The sequence below is a fragment of the Plasmodium vivax genome, chromosome 10, assembly GCF_000002415.2.
Source record: "Plasmodium vivax chromosome 10, whole genome shotgun sequence".
NCBI lineage: Eukaryota > Apicomplexa > Aconoidasida > Haemosporida > Plasmodiidae > Plasmodium > Plasmodium vivax.
In genome coordinates, this window is record NC_009915.1 from 845,732 (window position 1) to 873,141 (window position 27,410).

The 27,410-nt window shown below is 48.5% G+C and overlaps 2 protein-coding genes across 2 annotated transcripts in view; both read right to left on the reverse strand.

The window, feature by feature from the left end:
- Positions 1 to 17,972, reverse strand: part of PVX_080660 (hypothetical protein, conserved) — a gene marked incomplete at both ends in the record, with an annotated part of 34,519 nt that extends 16,547 nt beyond the window's left edge. Inside the window, 2 exons of the mRNA XM_001613790.1 lie at positions 62 to 11,500; positions 11,558 to 17,972. Of these exons, the coding sequence (XP_001613840.1) occupies positions 62 to 11,500; positions 11,558 to 17,972 (17,854 nt within the window). The remainder of the gene's footprint in view (positions 1 to 61; positions 11,501 to 11,557) is intronic.
- A 4,819-nt stretch (positions 17,973 to 22,791) lies between these two features.
- On the reverse strand, positions 22,792 to 24,453 carry PVX_080665 (hypothetical protein, conserved; the record flags this gene model as incomplete). The annotated part of the gene is made up of 1 exon (XM_001613791.1): positions 22,792 to 24,453. The coding sequence occupies one exon, from the start codon at positions 24,451 to 24,453 to the stop codon at positions 22,792 to 22,794; it is 1,662 nt and encodes a 553-aa protein (XP_001613841.1).
- Positions 24,454 to 27,410: the final 2,957 nt, after the last annotated feature.

The following is a 27,410-nucleotide window of genomic DNA, read 5'->3' on the forward strand; positions in this document are numbered from 1 at the left end:
CCGCTTAACGATGCGAATGACCGCTTAACGGTGCGCCGCTTGGCCTGGCCCGACCGCCTACCTATGCAGACCAAGTCGTACGTGGAGGTGAGGAACTTGAAGGTGATGAGCGGGTAGTCGTTGTCGTTGAACAGATTGATGTTTCCGTTGTACTTGCTGAGCACAATGTGCGAGGAGATGGGGATGAGCAGGATGTTCAAGTCGAATTTATGCGCGCCATCCTTCTTGTCCTCGACGTAGCTCTCTACATCCGAATTGACATTCATAAAAACCAACTTGTTTTTGTTCTTCTTATCGTAATCGTTCTTAATGGCATAGAGGAGGAAGAAGTACGTCGGGTTCATTTTCACCTTGTAGTAGAAGTCCTCGTCCGTTTTGTAGTCCAGCCCGTTGATGAACTTCTCCTCCGCGTTGTTGCCGCTTCGGTTGTTGCCTCTGCTTCTGCCGTTGCCACTGCCGCTTCCGCTCCCACCGCTTCCCCTTCCGCCGATTCCCCTTCCACCCCTTCTGTTGGCGCTCTTCCCCTCGTAGTAGAGCTCAATAATCTTGGAGAAGATATTGTACAGGTGGAAGACCTTCACGTTCAGCAGCCTCCCCTTGTTGTCCTTCAAAATTTTGTTAATGAGCAAAGTGCGGTCAGACACCAACTTATTTTCGATGTGCATCCCTCGTATGTTGTAAAAGTCAATGTTAAAAAGGAGAGAGATGTAGAAAAATTTCTTGGGGGCACTGGAGGAGGAGGAATTGGCATGCGTTACGTCCGACTTGCTATTGGCCACACTTTTATGATTATACATGAGCGATCTGAAATAGAAGAAGGAGGGGAGGTTCTTTCCAAGGAATTCTTTTTTGGTAAATCTGATATTCATTATGTCTCTTTCTAACTCTGGTTCGTGCAGGAAATTTTCATTTTTTTCGTTTTTTTTCCTCTTGTTTGTATTTTTATTCTTCATAACATGGGAGTTGTCCTTGGTGCTGCTAATCACCTCGTTGTTCGCTTCGTTCGGCCCGTTGCCCGTAGTGGCCAGCTCTCTGCGCAGCACCTCTTCGATTCGCCTCTCCACGTCTTCGTTCGCCTCGTTACGCTCCCGCGCGTTCTGCTCATACAGGAGGTTCTCCCTCTCCTGGTAGTAATCCATATTTCTGTCCCGCACGAAATTGAGGTAGGCGTCTCCCCCCCGGAAGTAGAAGTCGATGTTCTCCGTCTCGTTCACGTCGTACACGATGCCGTCGTACAGGTAGAAGACTTCGCTGACGCAGTTGTGGATGGCCACCTCGTAGTTGCCAAGGGGGGGTACAGAAGTGGGCGTGGAGGGTAGCTGATCGGTTTGCTGCCCTGTTTGCTGCCCTGTTTGCCGCCCTGTCTGCTTCGCAGCCCGCTGCTCTGTATGCTTCTCAGCCCGGCCGCCAACCCCCCCCGCGTCGAAGAAAAAGTTGCGCATCTCCGGGGAGCGCTCCCCCCGGAAGCGCAGCTTGAACAGCGACAGGAAAAGGTCGTTCCTCTTGTTCAGGAACAAAAACAAGTTGTGGAAATTATAAAAGGAGTTGCTGTAGATGTAGACCAAATTATTAATGTTTCGAAAGTTCTCGTTGTGCGTGTATATGCTGCTCACGTACAGAGTCAGAAGGTCCGCCTGCCTCGGGTTGATATTAATGATGGGGTAGTTGTACGCCAAATAAAACAGACTGTTATTCACATCCGAATTTGCATAATTCACAAATTTGTTCTTCTTATAATCCTTGATGATGAAGTTGAGCACGTTGATGGTGTTGTTAAAGTATATGGCTTTGTTGGTCACCTCCATGTTGATGATGGACTGCAGGTTCAGGAGCTCCTTCTCCTTTCGGTGGATGAACGGGATGAGGTTGTCCTTGTTCAGGTGGAAGTTCTGGAAGTGCCTCTTGCGTGTTGTTACTTCGGCGCGGGGCGGGAAGCTCGTCGAAGTGGAAGTTGCCCCCGCCGCTGTTGGCCCGGTCGAAGTGGAAGTCGGCCCGGTCGAAGTCGGCCCCGCCGCTATCCCCGCTGCGCTCCCCGGGTGGCACCCGTGCAGGGGCGTGAAGCCCCGGGAGAACATGTAGGGCTGCTCCAAGTTGCGGCTGAAGTTGTTGAGCGAAATGATGGCGTTGAAGATGAAGAGGGACAACTCGCTGCTGTAGTAGTAGCTGTAAAAGTGGTTCTCTTCCTGCAGCAGGAACCGGAAAATCAGGGAAAAGAGGAACCTCTCCTGGGCCTTCAAAAAGGGGAATTTCTCAAACAGACGGTCAACCAGGGTCATCTTCTCCTCACTTAGTCGATTATCAATTTTGAAGAAGTTGTCCAGAGGGAATTCAAAGGCGTAATTAAAAAAGTGAAACAAAAAGGCGTTAAAAATAGAGCAGTGGTTCTTCATATCGTAGTAGGTTAAGAAAAGGTTATACTGCTTGTAGAGGACGTGCCAAAAGAAGCTATTGTATTGAATGAAGCCAAACAGCTCCTTCCTACACTCGAAGTTTTTATCTATGATGTAGAGAGAGCCAATGCATTTGTGAAGTTGCTCCAGGAAAAATTCCAAGCTGTTAATTTTGATAACCTCTTTGCAGTTTTCCCCAAAGTTGTCTACCAATCCGATGCCGTAACAAAACAAATTGTTGAGCACATCGAAGAAGGGGGTGAACAGATCCTGCGTGATGTCCGAGCTGTCATCCACCACATTCTGCACTGTAAAGAGAAGGTCCGTAAAATGAAAAAAAGATTTGTACCTTTGAAAAATGTACGTCTCATCGATGTAGTCAAAATTGGAGAGAATATAATCGAGAGAGTAAAAGTCCTTCTCTACATCTTCATAATTGATGGTTTTAAAATTTTGCAGCATAATTTCGTATACATTTTTATTGTTCATGAAATTGTTCCCGTTGAGGAAGCTCACATTGACTCCTTTAATTTTTGATAGGAAGAGGAAGATCAAATCAATTCCATTGTAACATTTGCGTATGTCATACCCATTTTTCACCAGTACACTTTTAATTTCGTTAATATTATTTATATTATATTTCTTCATAGTTTCGCTTACCTTATGAATTGCACTCGTGAGTGCATTTTCCTGGAGAGTGTCACTGTCCTTCCCGTTGCCGTTCTTCTCTGAGTAGTTATTATCTAATTTGTCTTTCAACAGTTTAAGGTTTACGTAAAAATTGGAGATGAAATTTTCGTCCACGTTGCTGCTTCCTCCTGTGAGTACCTGCTCCAGGTTGGTTTCCAGCGCGTTGGGTAGAGCCACTTCTTTGCTTCGTACCTCTTTGCCTCCCACCTCTTTGCTTCGTACTTCTTTGCTTCGTACCTCTTTGCTTCGTACCTCTTTGCTTCCCACCTCTTTGCTGCCCACCTCTTTGCTTCCCACCTCTTTGCTTCCCACCTCTTTGCTTCCCACTTCTTTGCCTCCCTTCGATTTGCTTCCCTTCGATTTGCTCCCCTTGGCTGCCTTCGCTTTATCTTCCTCTGCTTTGCCTTTCCTCCCTTTGGCTTGGTCGTCAATCTCCGCGCGCGTTTCCCCTTCGCGCAGGGAGGGGGGTTCTCCCCGTTCGTCTTTCCTCTCCTCGGGCTTCCACTCCTCCGGCTTCTTCTCCCTCTCCACCGGCCTCCTCACCCTCTCCTCGGGCTTCCACTCCTCCGGCTGCTTCTCCCTCTCCCGCTCGTCCTGCCAGAGGGTGGCCCTCCTGCAGCAGGCGCCGGCCGGCCCCATCTCGTTCGTCACGATGATGCTCCTGCCGTGCTCCCTCGCGCCGCTCTTCACCTTAATGCCCCGAAGGTTGAACTGCCTCAGCAACTTCTTCAGCTCCCTGTTGTCCAGCTTCCCCCGCAGCACCTTCAAAAGGGTCAGCGTGCCATTGGGGAACTGCGTGTACGCGCAGAACTCGTCTTCCCTCAGGATGTTCAGGTCGATGGTGTAGTAATCGCTCTCCACTTTCTCGCCCTTGTGCGCCTTGTTCTTTTCGCCCTGCGCCTCGGTGCTCTTTTTGGCGGGGCTCTTCTGGTGCTTGTGCCTGTGCTGCGCGCCGCCCGCGCAGTTGTCGCTGCTCGACTGCTCGTCGGTGCTGGCCTGGTTGGTGCAGCAGGTTTGGCTAGTGCCGCAAGTTTGGCTAGTGCCGCTAACCTGGTTATTGCCGCTAACCTGGTTGGGGACGCTCTCCGGGTGGCCACCCCGCTGGTCCGCGGCGAGGGCCGCCTGCGCCGAGATGTTGCGCTTAATCGCGCTGATGTCGATGAACTGGAAGTTGGCGAGCAGCAAGTTGTTGTGCACCAGCTTCTCCTCGCCGCTGTCCTCATTGGCGGAGACCAGCTCCTGGTTCTCTTCGTTATTGGAGAGGTACTTGTTGATCATGTTATTTGTCTTCTCCTCCTTGAGGTACTTTATAAAGTTCCAGCTCTTTTCATCCTTCGTGTTTTTGTACTTTTTCCTCTTGTGTTTTTTGGCCAAATTGTCGTAGAATTGTTCTAATTCGTTTGGGATGGAGAGGATGTCGCAGATGTAGTACTTCCAGATGGTTTGGAGGAGGTAGATGATGCACGCCTCGATCGACTCGATGTTTATGTAGCTGAATATGCTGGAGCATTTGCAGTTGGGGTGGAAGTTGTTGCTGTTTCGGTGGCTACCTAGTTGGCGGCTGCTATTCCCACTACCGTTGCCACTGCCGTTGCCACTGCCGCTACCACAGCTGTGACTGCAATGATAGCCACAGTGGCTACCACTGTGGTGGTAGCCGCACTGGCTGTTTCCAGCCCCCCCACAGTTGTTCTTCTGCCTGTTGTATAATTTAATAATCTCCAGGTAGTTGCTGTCAAAGATAAAGTTGATCTGTTTGTCCAGCACCTCGAAGGATAAATTCTTTTGCAGTCTTTTTAGGAAGCGCAGGTAGTAGCGCCTCACGCAGTAGCACAGGATGCAGGTCTTCTTCTTCCTCTGTAACAGGTGCAGGAAGAAGGACTCCAGATGGGCTTCGTCCTTCGGGTGGTCACTACCGAGCAGTTGGTCCACATCTTGGCTGTCGCTTCGGCTGCTTACGCCATTTCCACAACTTCCAATTCCGCTCCCCCCCGCCAGGGCGAGCATCTTTCGCTCCCTTGTCCACGCTTCGCTCTTCGTGTAGCTCATCTTTTCGTTGAAGTCCCTATTTTTGTTTTTCAGAAACTGGACGTCCTCGTGGAGCGCGGAGGTGAGGTAGCGGAAGACGCAGTCGGCCTTGTGCCTGGTGGGCTCGAAGAAGGCGTCCCGCTTCTGCTCCTCCAGCATGCACCTGCAGAAGGCCATCAGCCGGTGCACCTTGTTGGCATGGTTGGCATGGTTCGCATGGTTCGCATGGTTCGCGGCGCACGTGGGGGCGGCCCGACCAGGTGTGTACCCCCCTCTCGTCGGCCCCGCCCTGCCGTCCTCGTCGCTACTCTGCGCAGCGCCCAAAGTGCTGCCCCGCACGGCGCCCTCGAAGAGGCGCTGGTAGACATCGAGGAAGTGAAAGTCCTCGTCCTTCGCCGTGTTGATTTTCCGACGCAAACTCGTGACAATCTCTCGCTTCTTCACCGCGTAACGCACACAGAGTTTCTTTATATACCTACTGCTGCAACTCTTGGAGTATTTATTATAAAAAAAATACAAATAATTAAAAAAAAACACATCATGCATTTTGCAAGTATGAAGGTCAAAATTCTCATTGAAAAGGGCCTTCTTCAACTGAATGTACTTAATAACCCTACAGATGATATTCAAATACATAAAAATTTTTTTCAACATAATTTTTAATTTTTTAAATCTACTTTCATAAAATTCGTAAACAGCAATTCCTCCCTGTAAGTGTTCAAAATTTTCATCATCCTCATCTGTGTTGAAACTTAGGTTATTAAAAAATATATCAGATAATGCTATGCAGAAATTTTTGTATACGTTTTTCCTTTTCTTTCTAAGTTCCCCATGATTTGTAAAATTGATATACAAGTACTCATGAAAAAAGGACTTAAAAATATTTATGCATGTTTTTAAATAGTAGCTGTGTAGCTCTAATTTTTCTTCATTATCTAGGTAGCTCCTTTTGACGCTATTAAAATTGATCTTCTCTTTATAGAAATTGAAGAAGATGTTGTTCAGCTCGATGTTGAAGGGGCTGTTGATTCTGAACTTCATGTTGCTGCTGTTAACAAAATCGTTGTTATTGAGATTCATATTTTTGAAAAGATTTTGCAACTGCATGAAGCACTTGATGTAGCTGATGTTATTCGCGTTGATCATTCCGTTGTTTATTTGGTAATTTACAAAGTGGCTGTTTCGGTAGTCCTTCTTGATGTGGCACTTCCCCTTTGATTTCTGGATATCGTTCAGGACGTTGATTCGCGCGCTCCTCGCCGCGCACCTGGCGCTGCTTTCTCTCTCGACTCCGCTCGCGGGGTCCGCCTCGGCGGTGTATCTCTCAGCGGTGTGCCGGTCGGCGGTGTGCCGGTCGGCGGTTTGCCTGTCAGCAGTGTGCCGCTCAGCGGTTTGCCTGTCGGAGGTGTACCTCTCAACGGTGTGCCGCTCTGCACTGTGTCGCTCCGCGGACTCGCAGCGCTCACTCCAGCAGCCGCCACCCAGCTCGACCCGCACCTCGCTGACGCTCCTCTGCTCCTGCGCCAACTCGTTGCTCGCCCAGTACACCCCCTCCGAGGTGAAAAACCCATTCGAAATGACAAACCCTCTCGAAAGGTTATGCGAAAAGTTCATCTCACACACGTTATTGCTAAACAGATTCAAATTATGATTATCGTCGAATTTCTCGTAACTTTTCATTATCCCCTTGATGTCAAAGAAGTGCTTGTTGTGCTTCAACCTGCTGCTGTTCTTGTTAAGGACAATGTACATTTTGGCCTTCCCATTTATGGTGTAGTTGTATGCTGCATTTTCGTTGTCCTCAATTTTGACTACGTCCTCGAACAGCTCGTCCTTCACATTGATCATCATCCTGTGGTGGACCTTCAGCGAATTCAGTATGAGGTCTCTCTCGTTGGTTACAAACGGGTGTCCCTCCGCTCCGTCGCTCATGTTGGGGTGGTCCTTCCTATTCACAAGCGTTTTCGCCATTTCGGCACGCCCGCTATTCGTCGGGGTCCCCTCCTCCGCGTTTTTAAAGTACCCCTCTTGTGCAACAATTTGGGTTTCCAATTCCGCGCTGTTTGTGTGCACTCCCTCGAGGGGGGCCACTTCACCGGCGTCTCCCATCTGTGCCTTCTCAGCCTCCGCTTCCCCCTCCGCCTGCTTATCCACTCGGTCATCGGGTTGGTCAGCTACTTGGTTAGCGTTGCTATCAACAGGTTTGTCAGCCTCTTGGTCAGCCTCTTGGTCAGCCGCTTGGTCAGCTGCTTCGTCAACCGCTTGGTCAGCCGCTTGGCCAACCGCTTGGTCAACCGCTTGGTTAGCCGACCCCTTGCGCAACTCATAAATCAGCTGGTCGTCCATCGTCTCTTCCCCCCGGGCGGCTCGCTGGGCGTACAAATCCTCCTTGCCACTCCTGTTAAACTCGAAGATGTCCTTCTCCTCAATATCAAACTCGCGCAAGGTGTGTATGTACAGTGGGAAGTTAATATTTTTGATGTTCAGCTGCTTCAGACAAAGCTGGTTGTTCAAATCGTAGTAATTATCGCTCACATAGATGCAGCAAGAGCAGTAGAAATCCTTGTGGCACTTCCACTCGTTAAATTCATACGTCTGTCTCAGTTTGGTTATCCTATTTTTATATATTTTAAACCACGGCCCTTTAATGTAGGGTCTCAGGATGAGATACGAATAGGACGTGCTGTTCATCTCGTTGGCTGCGTTAAATTCGATATCGCTCAGCTTGTTGTAACTGGGGATCCCACACATGTTGTTACTCCCATCTTTGTTTTCCGAAATGATGAGGGCGTACAGATGGTAGGTAATTATATACTCGTTGTACTCATCGTTTTTTCTCTTCGCGTGTACGTTTTTTTTAATTCCGAAGAAGGAGTTGCCTTTGTCCTCCTTATTGTAGTGGTTATTTCCGCCGGCGCTTCCGCTGGCACTTCCGCTGCCGCTGACACTGCCACTGGCGCTGCCGCTGCCGCTGCCGCTGCCGCTGACGCTTCGGTTGCCGTTGACACTTCCGCTAACGCTTCCACCGTTGCCGTTGACACCCCCATTGCCGCTTCCACCGATGCCGCCTCCATGCGGGCCGGGCATTTCCCCCTTGCCGTTGGGCTGGGCCCTCCGCTCCGTCTCCTCCTCGATGTCCTCGTATATGTCCAAGTACAGCGGAATGTCGATGAGCTCCCCCCTCCTCAAATTTCGGAAGCAATTCATGTAGAAAAAAAGCACGTACGGAATTTCAGTGAAGGACGATTTCTCAATCGTCTTGTAAATGTCCTTCTCACAAATGATATAATTTTTATAAAAATTTATTTTTTTTTTATTTATCATGCTGTATATTAACGAGTTGATGCTTTTATTTTTGCTCGCTTTGCTGTCGTAATTATCTGAGTCTTTATTCTTCCCTTGGCTGAAGAAGTCTTCTTCTTTGTTTTCATCAAAATGGTCGCTACCGTTATTGCTTTGGTCATACGAATCGTTCTCGTCTTTGTAATTCGCTTCGTTCTTTTTTTTCCCCGCTTCGTAATTTTTCTGCGTCGATTTTTTGTCCTTTCCGTTGTTGGTTCCCGTTTCGGCGCTCGTTTGCTTCGCTTGATTGGTCTGCTTCGCTTGATTGGTCTGCTTCGCTTGATTGGGCTGCTTCGCTTGATTAGGCTGCTTTGGCTGATTCGTCTGCTTCGCTTGATTAGGCTGCTTTGGCTGATTCGTCTGCTTCGCCTGATTCGGCTGGCTCATCTGGTTCCCCTCCTGCTCGGCCTCCTCCACCTCGTTGCCCTGCTTCGGGGGGTACCTCTGGAACTTGGGGTACACCTCGCTCTCGCTCTGCACGTTGGACCTCTCACTGTAGTCGCTCGCCTCCACCTTGTGGTCGCTGCTTTCGTTTTCGCTCTCCGTTTTGCTCTTCAGGTTGAACAGCTCGTAGCACATTTTCTCGAAAATCCGAAGATCCTTCAGATCCTCCACCAAGTCGTTTTCCCTCCTTTCCAGTCTTCGCCTTCTGCTGCTTCTGTTGCTGTGGGGGTGCTCGTCATTTGTGTTGGAGCCCTCACCTGCTTCAGCTCTGTCATCCGCTTTCGCACTACCATCCGCTTTAGCGCTACCATCCGCTTTCGCGCTACCATCCGCTTTCGCACTACCATCCGCTTTAGCGCTGCCATCCGCGCTGGCGCTCTCTCTGCCCTGGTCGGCGGCCCCCGCGTCGCCGTCGCGACACTCGGCGAGGCGCCGCCTCAGCTTCTTAATCTTCCTATTCAGCTTCACCTTGTCCTTCACCACATCGCACACGATGCGCTTGAACAGCTGCTCGTGGATCCGCGTGATGGGCTCATTGCATCTGTACTGGTTGAAAAGAATCTTGTTAAGGCTGAAGAGTAAAATCTTTATGCTCGGTATGAGCGGCTTAAATAAATGCAAATAATTGTCATCCTTACTGTACACGTTAAGCACAGTGTTTTTCATTCGCCTCCTGTTGCCATTTGCCCTCCCTCCTCTGTTGGAGGGGTCCGTCCCGGAGAGAGTCAAATTGCACTCGTCCTCCGAGTACTGCGTATTGTAAAAGAGGCTGTTTTTGTAATAATAGAGGCAATTCTTTTTGTGCAGAGGTAGATTGGAAAAATATTTGGCATCCTTTTCTTGGGACTCATCATTGCTGCTACTTCTGCAGTTGTTATAACTGTGCATGTGCGGGTGTTCGCTCTTTTCTTTGCACATCATTTGGTTTTCCCCGCTGTCCTCCTGGCTGCTCCTGCGTCTCTGCTGGGGGAACTCCCCCTCCATGGAGGCATCCACTCCGGGGTCAACCGCAACGTCCATTGCGGGGTCAACCACGACGTCCATTGCGGGGTCAACCACGACGTCCATTGCGGGGTCAACCACGACGTCCATTGCGGGGTCAATCACAACGTCCATTCCTGGGCTCATTCCCGCGTCTGCTCCCTCGTCTGCTCCCTCGTCTGCTCCCTCCTCTACTCCCTCGTCCACTCCCTCGTCCACTCCCCCCTTGCTGCCACCGCCACTACCACTTCGGCTGCCCTTTCCAGTCAAAAGCAAATCCTTCGCCTCCATCGAGCTGGACAGCGAAAACGAGTTGGAATTCTTCTCCGAGTTGGAATTCTTCTCCGAGTTGTCCGTCCCAGAATTTTCTTTATTCAAAAATTTCTTCTTTCCTTCGGAGAGGTCCTCTCTCTTCTCATCCTGGCAGCTACGGTGCTTTCTCTTCCTGCTGTTTGGGGTGGTCGTCATGGTCATGGTGGTCGTCGTCGTGCTGGTCGAATGGGCAGCGCTGCCAGAGCTAGCCACACTGGTTTCGCACAGTTCACCAGCAGCGCCGGTAAAGTCCAAATTTCCTTTCTCTTTATAGAAAAGTCTATCGAAATTGTTAAACTGATCCTTCTGGAAATCCTCCTTCCCCTTCTTGGCACACAGGATTAGAGAGTACATCTGCATGCAAATGAAGATTCTTTGCAGAGCGATGATTACATTTTTGTTGTTTTTTCGAAAGTACTCAAACATGTTAAAGGATTTCATGTCACTTGTGTAGCGGTAGGACAGATTCTTCAGTTCGTTTGGGTCGTCTATAAAATCGTTTTCTAAAAAGTCCATGTAGTCTCTCACGCGGTAGTGTTCCCGCTTATTTGCGTCGTCATCCGAGGGGTCACTCGCTTCCTTGGGGGGGCTTTCTTTGGCATGGCTTTCCTTGGGGGGGCTTTCCTTGTGGCACTCCCCCTTGTGGCACGCCTCGCTGCGACACTCCTTGGGGGGGCTTTCCTTGGGGGGGCTTTCCTTGGGGGGACTTTCCTTAGGGTGACTTTCCTTGTGGCACTCCTCGCTGCGACTCTCCTTGGGGTCGACCTGAAAGGTGCTGACGAATTCCTCGACGGCTCCATTCACTCGCGGACTCGCATCATCAGCCGTGGGGGCAGCGGAACCCGCGCCGACGACATCGCTGATAATGATTCTGTCGCATTCTCCCTCTACTACGTTTCTACTCTCCCCGGCGCTGTCCTTCGGCTGGGGTGTGTCCTTCGGTTGGGGTGTGTCCTTCGACTGGGGTGTGTCCTTCGACTGGGGTGTGTCCTTCGACTGGGGTGTGTCCTTCGACTGGGGTGTGTCCTTCGACTGGGGTGCTTCTTTCGACTGGGGTGCTTCCTTCTTATGGGGCACGCCCTTCTTATGGGGGCAGGGCGTGAGTCGGCGTATCTGCAGATTGACTTGGTCTATACTGCTGTTAATGCTCTGTATGCTCACTTTCACCTTATTCACATTGCAAAGGTAATTCAAATTGTGCTTCTCCATCCCTTGGCTGTACAAGCAATCATTCGCGTAGCTGATCTTCCCATTGATGTAGCTGATGTAGATATTGGTGTTTGTAATTTGCTGCGCTTTTTCATTATCCTGTTCTTTAGGAGGATGAAAGGAGCGTATATAGCGTATGCTTTCCACGTCAGTCCCTTCACCTTCACGTGGGTGTGTCTCCCCCTCTGCATCTTCATATGTGCTGCTCCTCTCCCGACTGGTTACGTTATTGAGGTAATAAATTTTTTCGTCTATAAGGGTGAGGAAGTTCTGTATCCTATCATTGATGACCTCCAGATTGCTCAAAACGGAGAGTCTCATATCGGCTTCATTCGATTTGTAATTTTTTTTGTCTCGATTACATTCGTTTATCTTTTCTATGATCTCCTTCTTCGTGTCATCCTTCTCAATTCCATACCTCTTCATCACATACTTTAGTTTAAATTTTTTTTCTTTCCTTCTGTTTTTTAAATATTTAGAGAACATCCGATTATACAAACTCGCCTTATACTTCAGGACCATAATTTTGAACAGCTCTATGTTGTACAGGCAGTTCACCAGGATGGAGAGATTATCATTGTCGTTATAGGATTCTACCACAGGGACGATGTAGTTGGTTAGGGAAAGTATGTACTTTCGGTTATCTATGGAGAGGTCCTCTTTATTGGCCGCGTCGTCCTTCTCCGCCTCCTCCGTCGTTATGTTCTTCAGCTCATTCAGGTTGTTCTTCGCCACGAGGTCTTCGTACACCTGCATGTTGCTGTACACTGCCTTGATGAGGCTCAGGGTGCTCTTGTTTTCTTCCTTCAGCCTGTCCGCTTCGGTTGGAAGGGATTCTTGTGCGTTTTCACCGCTGAGGCCATCACCGCGGCCATCTTCACCGCCGAAGCCATGTTCGCCGCCATGACAGCCACCCCCGCGAGCAACCCGCTGCACACTCTCGTGGAAGGCCCTCCTCCACTTCTCCGCGCTCTCCGAGCTGCCCAGGTAGTTTTTCACGAACTGGGGGGTCCAGAAAAGGGAGAAGTTGTAGATGTCGATGGCATACCTGTTCAGCATGTAGCTCTTGGCGTACCCGAGCATTTCCTTCCCGCGGCTGTTGCTGGCCCCGGCCCAGTTGGCCACCTCGCCGTTGCCGCCGCTGCTCACAATGCCTCCCGTACTGCCATTCCCACTGCTTCCGCTGCTACCACGGCTTCCCCCACTTCCACCGCTAGCACCGCTTCCCCCGCTGCTACTCCCGCTGGCGTGGCGCGCGCCCTTCTCGCCCACGTACTGGCACTTCTTGAAATACGCCTTCTGAAACAAAAACTGGAAAAGCAAATCGTTGTGCTCGAAGCTCTCGTAAATCTTCTCCGGGATGTAGCTCCAAATGTACTTGGGGGTGTGCTGGAAGCACTTGGACCACAGCTCCTTGAAGGACCTCTCGGCCTTTCCCTTTATCAAGAGCCCACCCGTTTCATCCAAAAATCCTGAGGACTTATTTATTTTTGAGTGGTTTATCATTTTCTGCCATCCCCTCGATAGGGAGTTGTTGGTGAAGGACCAGTAGGCCCATGACGAAATGGAATTCTTTTTTGACTTGAAATTATGTACAGTCAGTTGGAAGCGCACATTCGGAAAGACCCACTCGGAAGGGTAGAAATCCTGTTTGATCACTTCTAAATAAACGGAGAGGTAATTATCATCGTTTGAGTTTCCCCTTGGATGCACTAACAGTTTGAAATAAAAATCGTCTGAGTTTCCCGTGGTGACGGATTTTATTTCGTTTACGCTTTTGATGCTTCTCCAAAAGTTGGGGATGTACAGCTCGATCAGCTCGTTGTTCTTCTTGTGGTGGATGGTTGTTCGTCTGCCGCCGCTGCTCTGCGCCCCTTCATTCGCATTCGCTCCATCGCGTTGGTCGCGCTGTTCACGCTGCTCACTCTGCTCACGCTGCTTCCAATTTGCACCGTCGCTATCGCTGCTACTACTGCTGCTCCGATCGCTGTGGAAGAACTTCCTCCGCGCGAGCACTTGCGGTCCGCTGTCCCCCCCCTCCGACACGTTCGTCAGGCACCTGTTGTGGTCTCGGCTCTCAGAAATGCTCTTCTTCATCATAAACAGTTTGTAGTAATCTATCCCCTCTATGTTGATGAAGTCACTCGTCCTCAGCTCCGAAAATAGGTTCGTGCACTTCTTATTCAGAGGGACTATCAGGGGTGGAATTACCTTCTGAGTGACTATACTAGGCAGGTGGAAATAACATTTCAATTTATTTTCCCTCACCCATTGATTTAGCTTCTGCTGACTGTAGTGACTACGATTGGCCTTCTTAATGTCGCTTATAAAATCGTCTAAAATGTCTTCATTCGTCACATCTGAGTATTCGTCACTTTCGGGGTCGCCATTCGGTGCCACTCTGTTTTTCTTCTTTCTTTTGCTGCGTCTGTTCATTCGTTTTTCTCTTCGATTGGGGTATTCCTCTATGGGGTCCCCTTCGCCGTCTCCTTTTCGCCCTTTTTTGCGCCGATTCCTGCTGCGCGATCGGTTCTTTGGTTGCCCGCCGTTTATCCCTTCATCTTCGTCGTCTTCTTCTTCCTCCTCCTCTTCATCTTCCTCCTCCTCATACTCTTCATCGTCGTCCTCTCCCTCCTCGTGGTAATCACTTTCATCATCCGTGCGATCACCTCCAGTGTTTCCCTTGGTTGGTAAGAATCCCCTCCTATCGGCATGGCCATTCCCTTCGCGGCTGCTAACATTTCGGCCATTTTTGTTAAATCGCCTTCCTCCTTCTCCTCCTTCTCCGTGGCTGCTCTGACTGTCATTCTTTCCGTTAGCGGTCTGCCTGGGCTGGGCAGCCTTCCCCGCGAGGGAGTCGTCATAGGGCTCCCTCCTCACATCGCTCATGCGAATTTGCTCTTCCTCTTTTGGTGATACCCCTGGGGCGTCCAGCTTCCTTTTATTTCTGCGGTTGCCCGCTGGGCCGCCTTTCACTCCGGTTCCGTTCATTCCCTCGCCCACGACGCTCTGCTTGGGAGGCGGCATAGCGAGAGGAAGCCCAAGCGCCGTGCCGCCCAGGCTGCCCTTCCACGTTCTCACCGTGTCTCTAACTTGGCGAATTGAGCGGACTTCTCCAATTGCTGTGCGCCTTCCCGGGGTGCCCTTGCACTCTCCCTGACAAACAATCTTGGCTTCACTCCCGACCATCCCCACACAGAAGCAATAGTAATGGCAGGCACGAACGCTTCGCAACGGTTTAAGGAGGTGCCCCATTTTGCACATGCGCTTCAGCACTTTATCCCATTTTGTGCCGCGTCGCCCCTGAAGCTCCTTCTCCCGTTTGCGGATCAAGCGGGGCTTCTTCCTTCCCTCCGCCGGCTTCATCCCCACCGGCTTCTTCTCCGTCTTCCTTTTCTTCACAAAGCAGCAAAACTTTTGCACTTCCGTTTTGGGGCCACTGCCCCCAAAAAAGGCCTTGTCATTGCTTGCGCTGTTTTGGCTGGCCCCCTCGCCGCTTTTTCGCAGGCTGGCGATTTTCTCAAAATTGTTTTGGAAGATTTTTCTGAGCAGCTCTTCCTCCGTCAGGTCGGGTTGGCCATCACCCCTGCTACCGACTAAGCCTCCATTTCTGCCGCTCCTCCCGGGGAGCTTGAAAACGCAGCGGAAAACGGTGCACATGTTCTTCTGGGACTTCCAAAAATTGCACTTCCTAATTTGGCGAAACATGTTTACAAGGTCCTCATCAGTTAAGTCAAATTTTTTTTCCACCTGATCCACTTCGCCGAGGAAGTTCGAAATGCAGGAATTGATTTTTTTTAGCTCGTTATTGCCAACATTAGGAGGTTCCCACAGGTTCTTCTTCTTTTCTTCCCTCCCTTCCATTTGTTTGATTATGCATTCGAAGCAAAGGAAGACACAGCCTGACAGTTGCATCTCCACTTTGCACTTTGCACAAACATTCGTGAGATTCTTCTGCAAATAAAAACCGAAGGCCTTTTTCTGCGTGTTAATAAAATTTTCAATTATTTTATCTTCCATTCCGACTGCCTTGGGGTTCTTCTTCTTCGAGCAGTGCAATATTAGCTTCAGCAAGTTCCCATCGCTCAGCACGTTTTGCTGATTCTTCCTGTTCGCCTCCTCAACATTGCTTCTGATTGAATTTGTAATGTTGCTACTGTTCACCGCTTCCCTTTCATTAGTCTGTTTTTTTTCCTCTACACGTTCTGTTTCCCTTTGGGGGATCCTCTCCTGGGAACCTACTTCATTCTCCCCTTTGGATGCACCCTTCGGAGGACACTTCTTCATCGCCTCCTGTTCTGCTACGCGAAGGGAGTGATGAAGCGGCTCGCTCGGTTGCCCCGATTCTCCAACTTGGCTCAGACCCCTCCTGGAGGAGTGCGCACTGCTGAAGTATTCACCGGGGGGAATTGCCATTCCTGATTGGCCACCATTTTTTAAAATGAAAAAATTGGTATCAAAATTTGGGGCACCATTCTGTGTAAGTTTTTCACTTCCATTTGGGTTCCCCTGAAGATTGGGAAATGCTACGCTTTGCGCAAAATTCACCTGACCTTTTTTTTTCTTTTCCTCTTGGGGGTTATTAAAAACGGGAACCTTCTTCTGACATGTAGGAGTAGCTTCTGTTGGTTCCTTCGGGGTGCTACTCCCTTCTAGCGCTTCATCCAACGGATCGTTGCTCTCCTTCGTTTTGCTTCTCTTTCCTGGTGGGTTCCCTGTGGTAACCACTCCTGCCTTATGCATCGCCTCCATTTTGGCGTCTTTGCTGAAAGGCACTTTTGCCCTTTCTTGACTACTCCTCTCGTCGTCACTGGCACATGCGTTGTCGCATTCACGTGGGTTGGCATAAGGTGGAAGGGAGGACGAGCTGGTACCACTTTCGTCTCTCTTACCACTTTGCCTATTGCGTTGATGAGTCGTCTCTCCTTCAGTGTCTTTACCGTTGTTTGCGCGCTTGGTACGAGCGGCACCAGGAACGCCCTTCGCAGTAGCACTATGGTCGATGGCCGCTGCGGTGACGGCGGTGGGGAGGGCCTTTTCACTATGAGGAGGTCTATTTGCGGGAGAATTGGGCTCCGCTTGGTTAGACCCCGCCTGGTCAGCCAATTCGCTTTCATCGCAACTGAAGTTGCCATGCACAAAGAGAGCTTCCTCCTCCTTGTCACCATCACATAAGAATTCCGCACGGGCGTCTACACACTCATCAAAGGTGAAGTTACTCTCCAAGCCATCGTCCCGATTGATACTCAGCGAAGAAATCACGTCTCCGTAAAAGTCAAAATCACCACTACTGCAATTGTCATCATCTATATTTTGGTACTCATTATAATTTTCGTTTTCCGAGCTCTGGCAGGTTTTATATGCGTGGGCGCTTGATACGTTCACGTGATCATTTTGGTCATCCCTTTCTTTTACGTCGGTGCTACCCTCGGGGAGGGGGTTCTTAAATTTCCTTTTACTATGGTTGGTTACACTGCCGGGACTGGCGGGGGTGCCTCCAACGTCTTCATCACCAGGGGAGGATACTTCTTCGCTGCTCACTCGGCCCGGGTTGGCGTTCCTCGCGGTTCGGTTCTGACTCCCTCCATGCTGCGTGTTTCCCTGTTCACCCCTTCCCTGATGGGTGTTCCCCTGCCGCCTGTGACTCCCCTCGCGCAGGTCTTCGTGGAGGTCGTCATGAAAGTCGTCGCGCAGATCCTCTTGGAAGTCGTCGCAATGGTCGTCTACGCAGAGATCGTCGCAAAGGTCATCGCAGAGGTCATCGCAGAGGTCGTCGCAATGGTCGTCGCAGAGGTCGTCGCCGAGGTCGCCGCAAAGGTCATCGTACACGTCGTACTGATCCCCATCGTGCTCGACGCACTGTCCACTGCGGCGCTCATCGCAATGCTCCCCGCGACGCCCATCGTAGCACTCACCATAGTCATCATTCTTCGAGGGCGCGCGATAGAACGCATACCCTCCTCCAGGCCGTGCCTGCCTATCAACTAACTTCCAGCTGTCCTGGATGGCGCCCGTCGGTAGGAGCTCTCTGCCATCACTAACGACGTAATTTGAGGGCGTCCCTCTCTTTTCGTTCAAGCGATTGGCAATCACATACGCATCACTGTATTTTATTTGGCTATCTGCACTCTTGGCCCTTCTTTCACTGTGTGCACTTGTGAATCCGTTTAGCTTCTGCATTGCGTTCCCCACACGGATGTTGCCGGTGGCCGGTACGACTGAACCATCCTTTTTCCTGTGGTATGCATATCGCTTCCAGGGGGCAAAAAGGAAGCTATTAATGCTGCTGTATTTTCCTTTCTCGTTGGAATTATGCATGCTCTTCGACTTGGCGTTTTGATGCTCATTCGATTCGTCTTGAGCACGTGCATACTGCAGGTCTATGGAGTCCTCATCACTTGGGGAAGAGTAACTGACGTAACACGAGGTGTTCTTTTCATCCTCTGAGTAATTCTTCTCGCTGGTGTTTTCTTTGCTTATGCCATTCGGCTGATTGATGTTAAATGCGTCTTCGTCTAGGATGTTGCACTCCATTTTGTATTTCTTTTTTTTTTTTTTTTTGGGGGGGGGATGCATGTAAGCGGTACAGGGAGGTGCAGGCCGTACGGGGAGGTACAAGCTGTACGGGGAGGTGCAGGCCGTACAGGGAGGTGCACGCTGTACAGGGATGTACAAAATGCGCCTAAAATGGCCGCGCAAATGTGCCCAAAAAGAACGCGCAAAATATGTGTATACTTAAATGCGCGCGAATGGGCACGTACTCTTAATATGTATGTTTTCGTTTATATAATCACCTGTGCGTACTTTTTTTTTTTTTTTTTTTTTTTTTTCTTTCCCTTTTCTTTCGTTCATCTGAAGCATCACACGCTATTTGAAAAATGGAAATAAATATGCGCACATACCGTACGTATACATTTATGTCAAAAGAAAAAAAAAAATGGCACTTTTTTTTCGAGTGCAAAAAGGGCAGGTTATACACGTAAATACATGAATACGTGCGTTTAACTGGCCACTTGCACGATTTTTACAAGAGGGGAGTGGGGGAAAATATAACTACGATCACGATCACGATCACCTGCGTCGCTGGTCAGGTTTTCTCTCACAAGTGGCCATTAACTGGTCATTAAATTGGGCACAAAAATAGCTGCTAAAATGGGTACAAATTCGTCACAAAATGGTCACAAAATTGGTCCAAATTTGTCACAAAAATGCCACAAAAATAGCTGCTAAATTTTCCACAAAATTGCCACTAATTGCCATTAAGTTTGCCGCCAAATTTACGGAAATTTTCGGCAGGTAATAACAGAAGAACAAAATGCAGCACTTATCATGATCCTGCGCTAAGGCGGCGAAGGGAGGGGGGGAAAAGAATTATACGCTATATATATATATATATATATATATATATATACAGAATATATTTATATTTACATATATGCCGCTTCAGGCGAGCAAAAGTGGCGGAGGCATGCATGCAGTGGTGGCTGCGCACGCAAGTATATAGGCTGCGGAAGGAAACATAGGGGTGCGCATGCACGTGGGGAAATCACCCTGGCAAGCTCGTACACAAAATGGGTACGCAGGTGCGCATATGAACGAGCGTGTACGTAAGAGTATACATACAAATATGCATACAAATATGCATATAAGTACACATACAAATTACATACGTATGTGCCCTTACGCACGTACGCACCGCGCGTGTTCGTGAACAGCCCCCGTCAAACGGACGCGCAAGTCGCCGTAAGGCACGCAGGTGGCACGGAAATTTCGGCAAACGTACACTCAGTACACTCAGGTAAATATGTACAATTTGTGCATTCGTGCAGTTTATAAATAACTTTTTTTTTTTTTTTTTTTTTTACGTACCCTCAAAATGAAAAAGGTATAATTAACAAATGGAGGGCTAAACAGGGGGGAGAAACACAAATTGGGCAGAAAAAAAAAACCTCGTATTATACAGTATGCAATTTTTTTTTTTTTTCGAGCAGATTAAACGTAGTGAAGTCACTTCCCTTGTTCTGCCTTCGCATTCGCATTCGCAATTGCATTCGCAATGGCAATGGCAATGGCAATCGTGTATGTGTGAGTGGGCCAAGGTACGTCTGCCTGAACAGCACGCACACATACCGCACGCATAACACACCAAAGCGAGTGAGCGGGCGAGCGGGCGAAAGCCACATGCACGAATGCGGGCAAATGTAGGGGAGGTGAACTTGTGCCCACGTCGCTCTTTACATAAGGTTCGAAACATGAAGGGGCCGAAAAGGCATGCGGTAGCAGCTAATTCGGGCGGTACTCACAAAACACGTTCACAAAAAGTCCTGCGCGCGCCGTGGGTACGGGTATGCGCCATGTGCATATTTGTAACGAGCGTATAGTGGGTAGTCACGCGAATAGAAGTGCACGTGGGGCGGGTACACGAATGGGAGTTCGTGCGTGTATGCCAAGCATGTGCAGTCCAAATGGGTGCACGGACCAAATGGGCACACGCTCGGATGAACGGTGGACGCATCGCCGCAGAAATGCCTGTGCTGTGTATGACACGTTCTAGCGGTTGCTACGCCAACACGTTCATCCCAGCCCAGAGCGGAAAGTATGCCAATTTTCACGCAGAAAGGACGAGCATACGAAGGTATAGCAGAGCAGCTCGCACAATTACCACCGCGGACGCATATAAGCAACACGTGCAACATATGCGAACACGCAGGGTACGGAGAAGGCGCGTACGCAACACGTACGTACGCCCCCAGCGAGCTGTGCGCACTTGCTGCTTCGTTGCAAGTCAACAAAAAGAGAGTTGCTTAACTCGGCTAACAGTTGGAAACAAAAATTAAATTTCTGAGATGGTAATTTTGTAGCGATGGAGAAAATGCCAGCGTTTACGATTCCTCGTAAAGGTTTTCTCGTATCCGCTTTGTAACGCATTTCGCCATACGCTTCGCCATACGCTTCGCTATACGTTTCGCTATATACCTTTCGTTCGTACTTTTTTTTTTTTTTTTTTTTTTCCTTTTTAATTAGTAATACTTGAAGTCACGGGGGTGGAATAAATATAGCCACTTTTTTTTTTTTATAATTTTCTCTTTTTTTTTTTTTATTTTCTATATGCTACTGTACAGCGCAACACTATGTTGGCTCCACCCGGCGGGGATGATTTTTCCTCGCCGCATGCCGACCGACAGTCCAAGTTAAGCCGACGCGAAGTTGGGGCACCAATTTGCCGCTTAAATGGGCGCTTAAATGGTCACTTTAACGTGCCGCTATCTTGCCGCTTAACTTGCCGCCGCACCGCGTTATGCGCCCCTGGGCAGTCATTAAGGCTACCTCGGGGAAGCGCTTCGCCTCAAAAGAGGAAGAACGCGCCCTCATTTTTCTGCCGAAAAATTATGTGGCTGCTAAGGCTGCACCCTGCTCGGTAAGCAAACGGAATACATTCATGTATGCGTCCATGTACAGGGGTGAAAAAAGAAGCTACACGAGGATACGTCAACATACGTGATCGTGTATATTGTGAATGAGGTCCACCCAACTAAGGGCATTATTGCGAGAGGTTATAATCGGCGTACAGTTGGCATTTTAATTTGTTTGCCCCCGTTCTGCTCTTCCGGTTTAGTGCATCCAGTTTGCTTGCCCAGTGGAGCCCCACTTTTTGAAGTGACCAATCGTTAAATTCAACCCCGGGGGAGTGCAAAAAGGGGGGAGGAACGAATTGAAGAGAGTGCTACCCGCATGATGGCACAACCTGTGCAAGCAACAAAACACACATGCGTGCAGTGCGCATTAGCCAACACTGGCTCCTCTGTAGGTCCAGAGCATTATGCTGGTTACAACTCAACGTGGGTGCCCTACGTTTTTACGCGTGATGGTGATAACATCGTTTGCTTCTCCCCATTTGGTTGATGTTTTTTTTTTTTTTTTTTTTTTTTTCCCACCATAATAGTTGTTCCCCCTATGTGGTGGTAAACCGCGCCTTGTTGAAATGTGTTCCGCGTTGAGCAGAAAAAAGGAGAAGGATGGATTGGCTTCTCTTCGCATCACTTGTTTTTTTTTTTTTTTTTTTTTTTTTTCCCCTCCATGAGTTAATCCAACGGAACGCACAAAAGAAAATATTTTCCCCTAGCGCAGCTAGAGGAGTACCACACTGCGAAACTTCGCGTAATGAGAACGCCTGCGCTGTAGTGTGGTCCTCCAAGCAAATGGGAGGTTACTAGGTATGCCCCTACCGTATGCATACGGTTGTGTAATCAATGTGGATCGTTTCTCAGTTTTGGTTTCCCCATTTTTCTGCGAAGGTTCCCTTTGTAGAGAATAGCCACTTAACACTTTATGCAGAGTGTATGGCAGCTGAACAGGTGGGGTGGCGGTGGTATCTCTGGACCACTGTATAATGGCACCACGCACACTCCCGGGGTATAGGCAGTTCCGTCATATAAGCACACGCTACTACGTTAGCGAACATGTGCATTATGCAAAACCATGTGATGTTTCCAAGCGCGGTGCGTTCACCCCTTTACTGGGTTATTTCCCCCAAAGGGGCAATGCGGGGGAGGGGCACATCACGCTTCAATTTTACGCAACAAAATGGGCTTTATTCGTACAGCGGTTGGGGCAACACTGCAGTAAGCGAACCGCGCCGTTACCACCGATACGTGCAGCTATTTTTTGTGCACACGAGAGGACGAGTGAGTTTTTTCCCCAAAAAGGGGTGCCACAAAATGATAAGAGGGCATGGAGTAAGCAAAAGGAGAAGGTGGGGTTCTTTCTCCGATCGTGTGAAGTCAAAATGAACTGCTCGCCGCGAATGTTTATCCTGTAAGCGCGGTTCACAGGTGAGGGCTCCCCACGGTTGCTATCTTATGGCCACATTTAAGTGAAAAGTTGTGCTTCGAAGGGCGGGGGAAACGGAAATGCGCCCCCCTTCGCGACAATCATTTCGACTCCACTTCGTTATAATGCAGTGTGTCGAGGGGACACACTTTGGCGAAAACAATAAACTAATTTTTTTCCTTTTTTTACGGCTAGTGAATTACATACCCGTTTGGCATGTCGCCATTTTGTAACATTTTTCATTAAAATGGAGAAAAAAAGAAAAAAAAAAAAAAGAGAAGCGTGAACGGCACACGAGAGTGGGTAGGAATGTGTACCCATGTGCAGGTAAGCATCGATAGGTGTACAAACGAGGGGGGGTTGAAGCAGGCGCGTCGGTTGGCGCGTCGGTTGGCTCGTCGGTAGAGCGCCCGTGCTACTAAATTGTATGAACGGAAAATGCGCGCAGGGCGTCAACACAGCTGCGCAGTGGCGATGGCGCAGTGGTGATGGTGCAACTGCGAGGGCACTACTGCCAAGGCACTGCCGCGGTGACGCAAGAGGGGCACTCCCACCCCCGCGCGCGTCAAACGTGGGGATTCTCCATGTAGGTGTCGCCCATGTACATCCCCGCGGATGTATCATTCGCGATGGCCATAGATTTGTTGTTCTTCCGCTTGGCACTCATTCGCCTCTTCACCTTATTTATTATATCGTAGTAATAAATGACAAAACTTAGCAGCAGAATTATAACACCAGCTAAAATGATAATGGTGTAGGTTACTAAGGTCCCATCGAAGAACCCACGTCCATCCGATTTGTTATTTTGATATGATTTAGAATCTGCATCTCCCTCCCCATCGGAACCCCCCTCTCCACCTGCATCCCCTTCTTCCCCATTCCTTTCCTCATAAGGGTCATTCCCATCATTATATTCCTCCCCTTCCTTCACCTCAAAAATTTCATACTTATAATCTACCAGGGCATTTTTGTCATACACTTTGACGCTGTTTTTAAGCTTCAATTTGTCATACTCCTCATCAGTTACTTTCACGATGGAGTTTTGGATTTGGAAATTCATCGGCAGTAGATGCAGAGAGTTACCACTACGTATTGAGGTGAAACTGAATGGACTCACATTGTAGGTACTACTGTTGACGTCTGCCCAGGACCCGGTGTTCGAACCAGAGTCGGATGCCAGGATAGACCAGGGTAAGTGCTTATAAACTGGTTTCTCCAAATTACTGTGCGTTGGGGAGCTACCAAGCGAGTTGGTAAAATTAGGGGGCAATTTATCGGGCACACCTTTCAGTTCGACAAAGCTGTTTTGGGAATATCCATTCGAGGGGGGGCTGCTCCTTTGTCTTTCTCGCTCCCCCTCCACAAATTTTAAGTCCTTCGCGTTGTTTTCTTTTTCCGCTCGGTCGACGCGGTTATGTGGTTCCTCCGCCGCAGCTGCTTCCCCCGCTTCGTCATGCTTTGTGGGCACACCGCCGCTTTCCTCCTCAACCTCGTGGGGTATCTCCACGAAAGCTGGGGCGCTCTCCCCGTCGTTCTCGCCAAAGAGGTCGCCCTCCCTTTGGCCATTCGCCGTCACCTGTATGTAATTTAGCTTGTTTGAGCACCTCAGCTTCGCCCTTTGTCCTTGGCCACTTCCCTGGTCCTCTTTTTCTGGTTCTGCGTCGGGATCCTTGTTCGCCTCTTCCCCTGCCTCGAGCTTTTTCATTTCCGCATTTACCAACTTGTCAATTTTGTTATCCTCCGCCTCTTCCTCCTTCTTACTCATCTTTCGCTTCGCTCCCCCATCTTCGGCGGCATGTTCATCCGCATCTCCATCCAGGAGGTCGCTGGGTGCGTCGCTCACAAGGCTACTCTTTTTTCCTTCTTCGTATGGGAAGCGTCCCCCGGGCAAGCCGCCATCTTCGCCACCATCATCGTCTCCATCCTCAGCGTTGTCCTCAGCGCTGTCTTCACCACCATCTCCGTCGCCATCTTCACCGCCGTCCTCGCCGCTACCCTCCTCATCCCCGCTTAACCCTCTGCTGATGAGCGCGCACGGCGCCAGCCCCCCACTAGGGGCGTAATAAATCGGCTCATTGCTCAAAGCAAATGTCCCTGTGCCACCCTCACGTTCCTCACTCGCATGGGAAAAAACGCAACTCAAGGTGACACCCTTTTTGGCGAATTTTTTTTCGAAAAGAAAAAAAAATAAAGTTAAGAGACAACATCTAGCATTAAAAATATTCATATCTTTTTCTTTTTTTTTTTTTTTTTTGGGAAGTTATATTCTTGGTGGAATTGTTAACTACCGCCTAGCAAGGTGAGCTCCTGCGCGTAAGAACCATGTACTCAATGTTTCTGCGTAAACGGGGGGGGAGCTCCTTCGGTTGAGTAGCGCGGCAGCTATCAAGGGGTAGCCTACATGGGGAGGGAGGCGCACACATGTGTGTCGCATAGGTACGCATATAAATAAATACTTATAAATGGACATAAATACTTATAAATGGACATAAATACTTATAAATGCATATGTTTGTGCGCTCCTCTTGCTGCCTTACTTGTAGAGGGTTTATGTTCCCCGCTCGGTCGTCTGTCTCTGTCTTTGTCCTTTTCGTTTTCTTTACCTTTACCGCTCTCCTTTTTTTTGTGCCCTTTTTCCTGAAGAAGCACGGGGGCAGTTGCGAGCCAGGGAAGTTGCAGCTGTTTGGTGTTGCCAAAGGGGGTTGAAGTGAGGTGGGGAAAAGGGAGAAAATAAGGAGCGGGCACATAGAGCAGATAATCACACCAATTTGGGTGACCACTTTTTCTGCTGCCCATGATGGCGCGCTCGCAGGGAAGCCACATACGGGGAAGCAGTTCAGTGACAAGCTTAATGGAGGACTCACCAAAATGAGGAAAAAAAAAAAAGGAAAAGAATTTTTCAGCTGTTCTTCTTCCTCCAGGTGTGTAAAAGTGGGGCGCTTCGAAAGTTGTCCTCGCTCGTCCGTTCGCTTATTTTTTTGTGCCAATTTTTCCAGTCTATATAAAAATTTTGAGTTTCACGTGTCCAGTCGTTAACGTGGAAAAGATTCATTCGTTCGATGTGATTAAATTTTTGCAGCAAAAAATAAAATAAAAAAAAAACAAAATAAAATAAAATAAAAAAAACAAAAATTAAAATTTAGCAAAATCCGTGGAGATCAACTTTTTAAGGACAAACAAACACGAAAAAAAAACCAAAGCATGCATCACGAAGGTGAAGAAAATTCGATTTACGTTCATGTGTAGGTGGACTGCCAAGAGGAGGAAGTGTTGTCAGAACAAACATAATGGCTGTAATTTTGGAATGCCTTGTGTTTGTGGAGAAAATTGTTTGAACAACACATGAGATAATCCATTTCAGTTAAAACGAGCGAGACGAAAGTGTAAATGGAGCAGTCTTTTTTTTTTTTTTTTTTTTTTTTTTTCCTCTTTTTGCTCATAATTGTAATGATCAGGCTGTAAGATGCTTTTTAAGCAGAAGCTGCAACAGTTGTACAAAATCATCTGCATGCATGTGCATGCGCGTTTGAAAGACTTTTCCTTTTTCTAGTCACCAGTTGTGCATATCTCTACATATGTATTCAGAGTGTTTACACACATTTGTGTGTACCCCTTTGCCAAAAAAAAAAAAAAAAAGGGTTCTCTCCTTTTTTTGTGTCCTTCCATGCTTTTTCCGCGTTGGTCGAATTTCTATTAACGGAAAGAAATTTTCCTTTTTTTTTTTTTTTTTTTTCATCATATCGGCTATGTGACTCAGATGGGACACAAAAAGTATACGGCAAACATACCGCAAACAAATCAGAAATGGGCTAATGTTCGCGCGGCTTGCCTCGTTCAGTTGCCCTTGGGACACTTTTTCTCATGCAACGATTCCTCACAGGTGTGAAGATCCAACGGGCGCTATTCACCACGTTGCAACATTTTGCGGGTAAATTCCCGAGGGGGGAAGGGGGAAGTCCCTCTTGTCCACAGGATGAAAAATGACCCTTTCTGTTCTCCGTCCATTGGCCTTCACTTTTTTTTCCCCTCTTGAGTTGGTTTGAGGGCAAATTTAGGGGAAGCGCCCCGCAAAGTACAAATGTCCATCTTTTAAACAGGCAACTTCGTACAGTTATAAATGGTCAAACTGGGGGGCGCCTTTTTTTTTTTCCCTCACAAATTGTGCTTCCATACGTATGTGCAAGGAGTCTCCATGCGTATGTAGCCTCTCCTCATAGTAGGGTTGTTTCCTCCTGCAAACCACAGCGCATGTAATTGCGGCGGCGTACGTGTAGGAAAATGCACACGGAGGTATGCAGCTCCATCTTTGTGCGTGCGTTCAAATAAATTGGCGCATAAACAGTTTTGCCATCAAATGGGGAAATAGCTTCACAGAGTGAAGAAATAACATAAGCCAGGAAAAAAAAAAAAAAAAAGGCCTAAATGGGGATTTATATTTCATCAAATTGGGAGTCATACGAAGTGGTCACACTTGAGGAAAAGTCCTTTATATGCTGATGTGTGTTCGCCTCTTTTCACAGCACTATTTTTTTTTTTTTTTTTTTTTTTTTTTTACCAAGTGGAACTTCACCTGCACTGCGACACATTTCGCGGAGTTGTATTTTTTTTTTTTTAATTGCGAAGCCGAACGGGAGAACAAATTGCCCTTTCGCGTTTTTCTTTCGCTTGTGCTGGAAGCGGCAAAGCGATGCGCATGCAAGTGGAGGGGCAACTGGTAAGTGGGCAAATGGGCAGTGAGCACATGAAAACGCGTCGGCAAAAACAAATTACACACAAAGTGCTGAAAAAGGCTGCATTCCCCCTTTCGCTTAAGCGTGGAAAGGGCCTCCCCCACCGCTCCCGACAATTTTACCCTTCTGGAGATCAGCGCAGTTTCCTCCTTTCGAATTTTAAAAACCGTTCAACTCTTTGTATGCCCCCGCCCACCCCATTTTTTTTTTTGTTTTTTGTTTTTTTTTTGCTTAATTTGAAAGTTGTTATAGACCAGAAATGAGCGTAAAATTTGAGTAATTATTTTTTTTTCTCCCATTTGGATCGATTTATGAAAAAATTCACGGATAGCTTACACCTCTTCTCGCCGAAAGATAACAGGTTAGCTTTCCTCGCAGCGCGGCATGCAAGCCGAGACGTGTTGCAATCATTTTTTTGCGACGTTGTGGCGGTTGACCCGTACACATCTCTCAT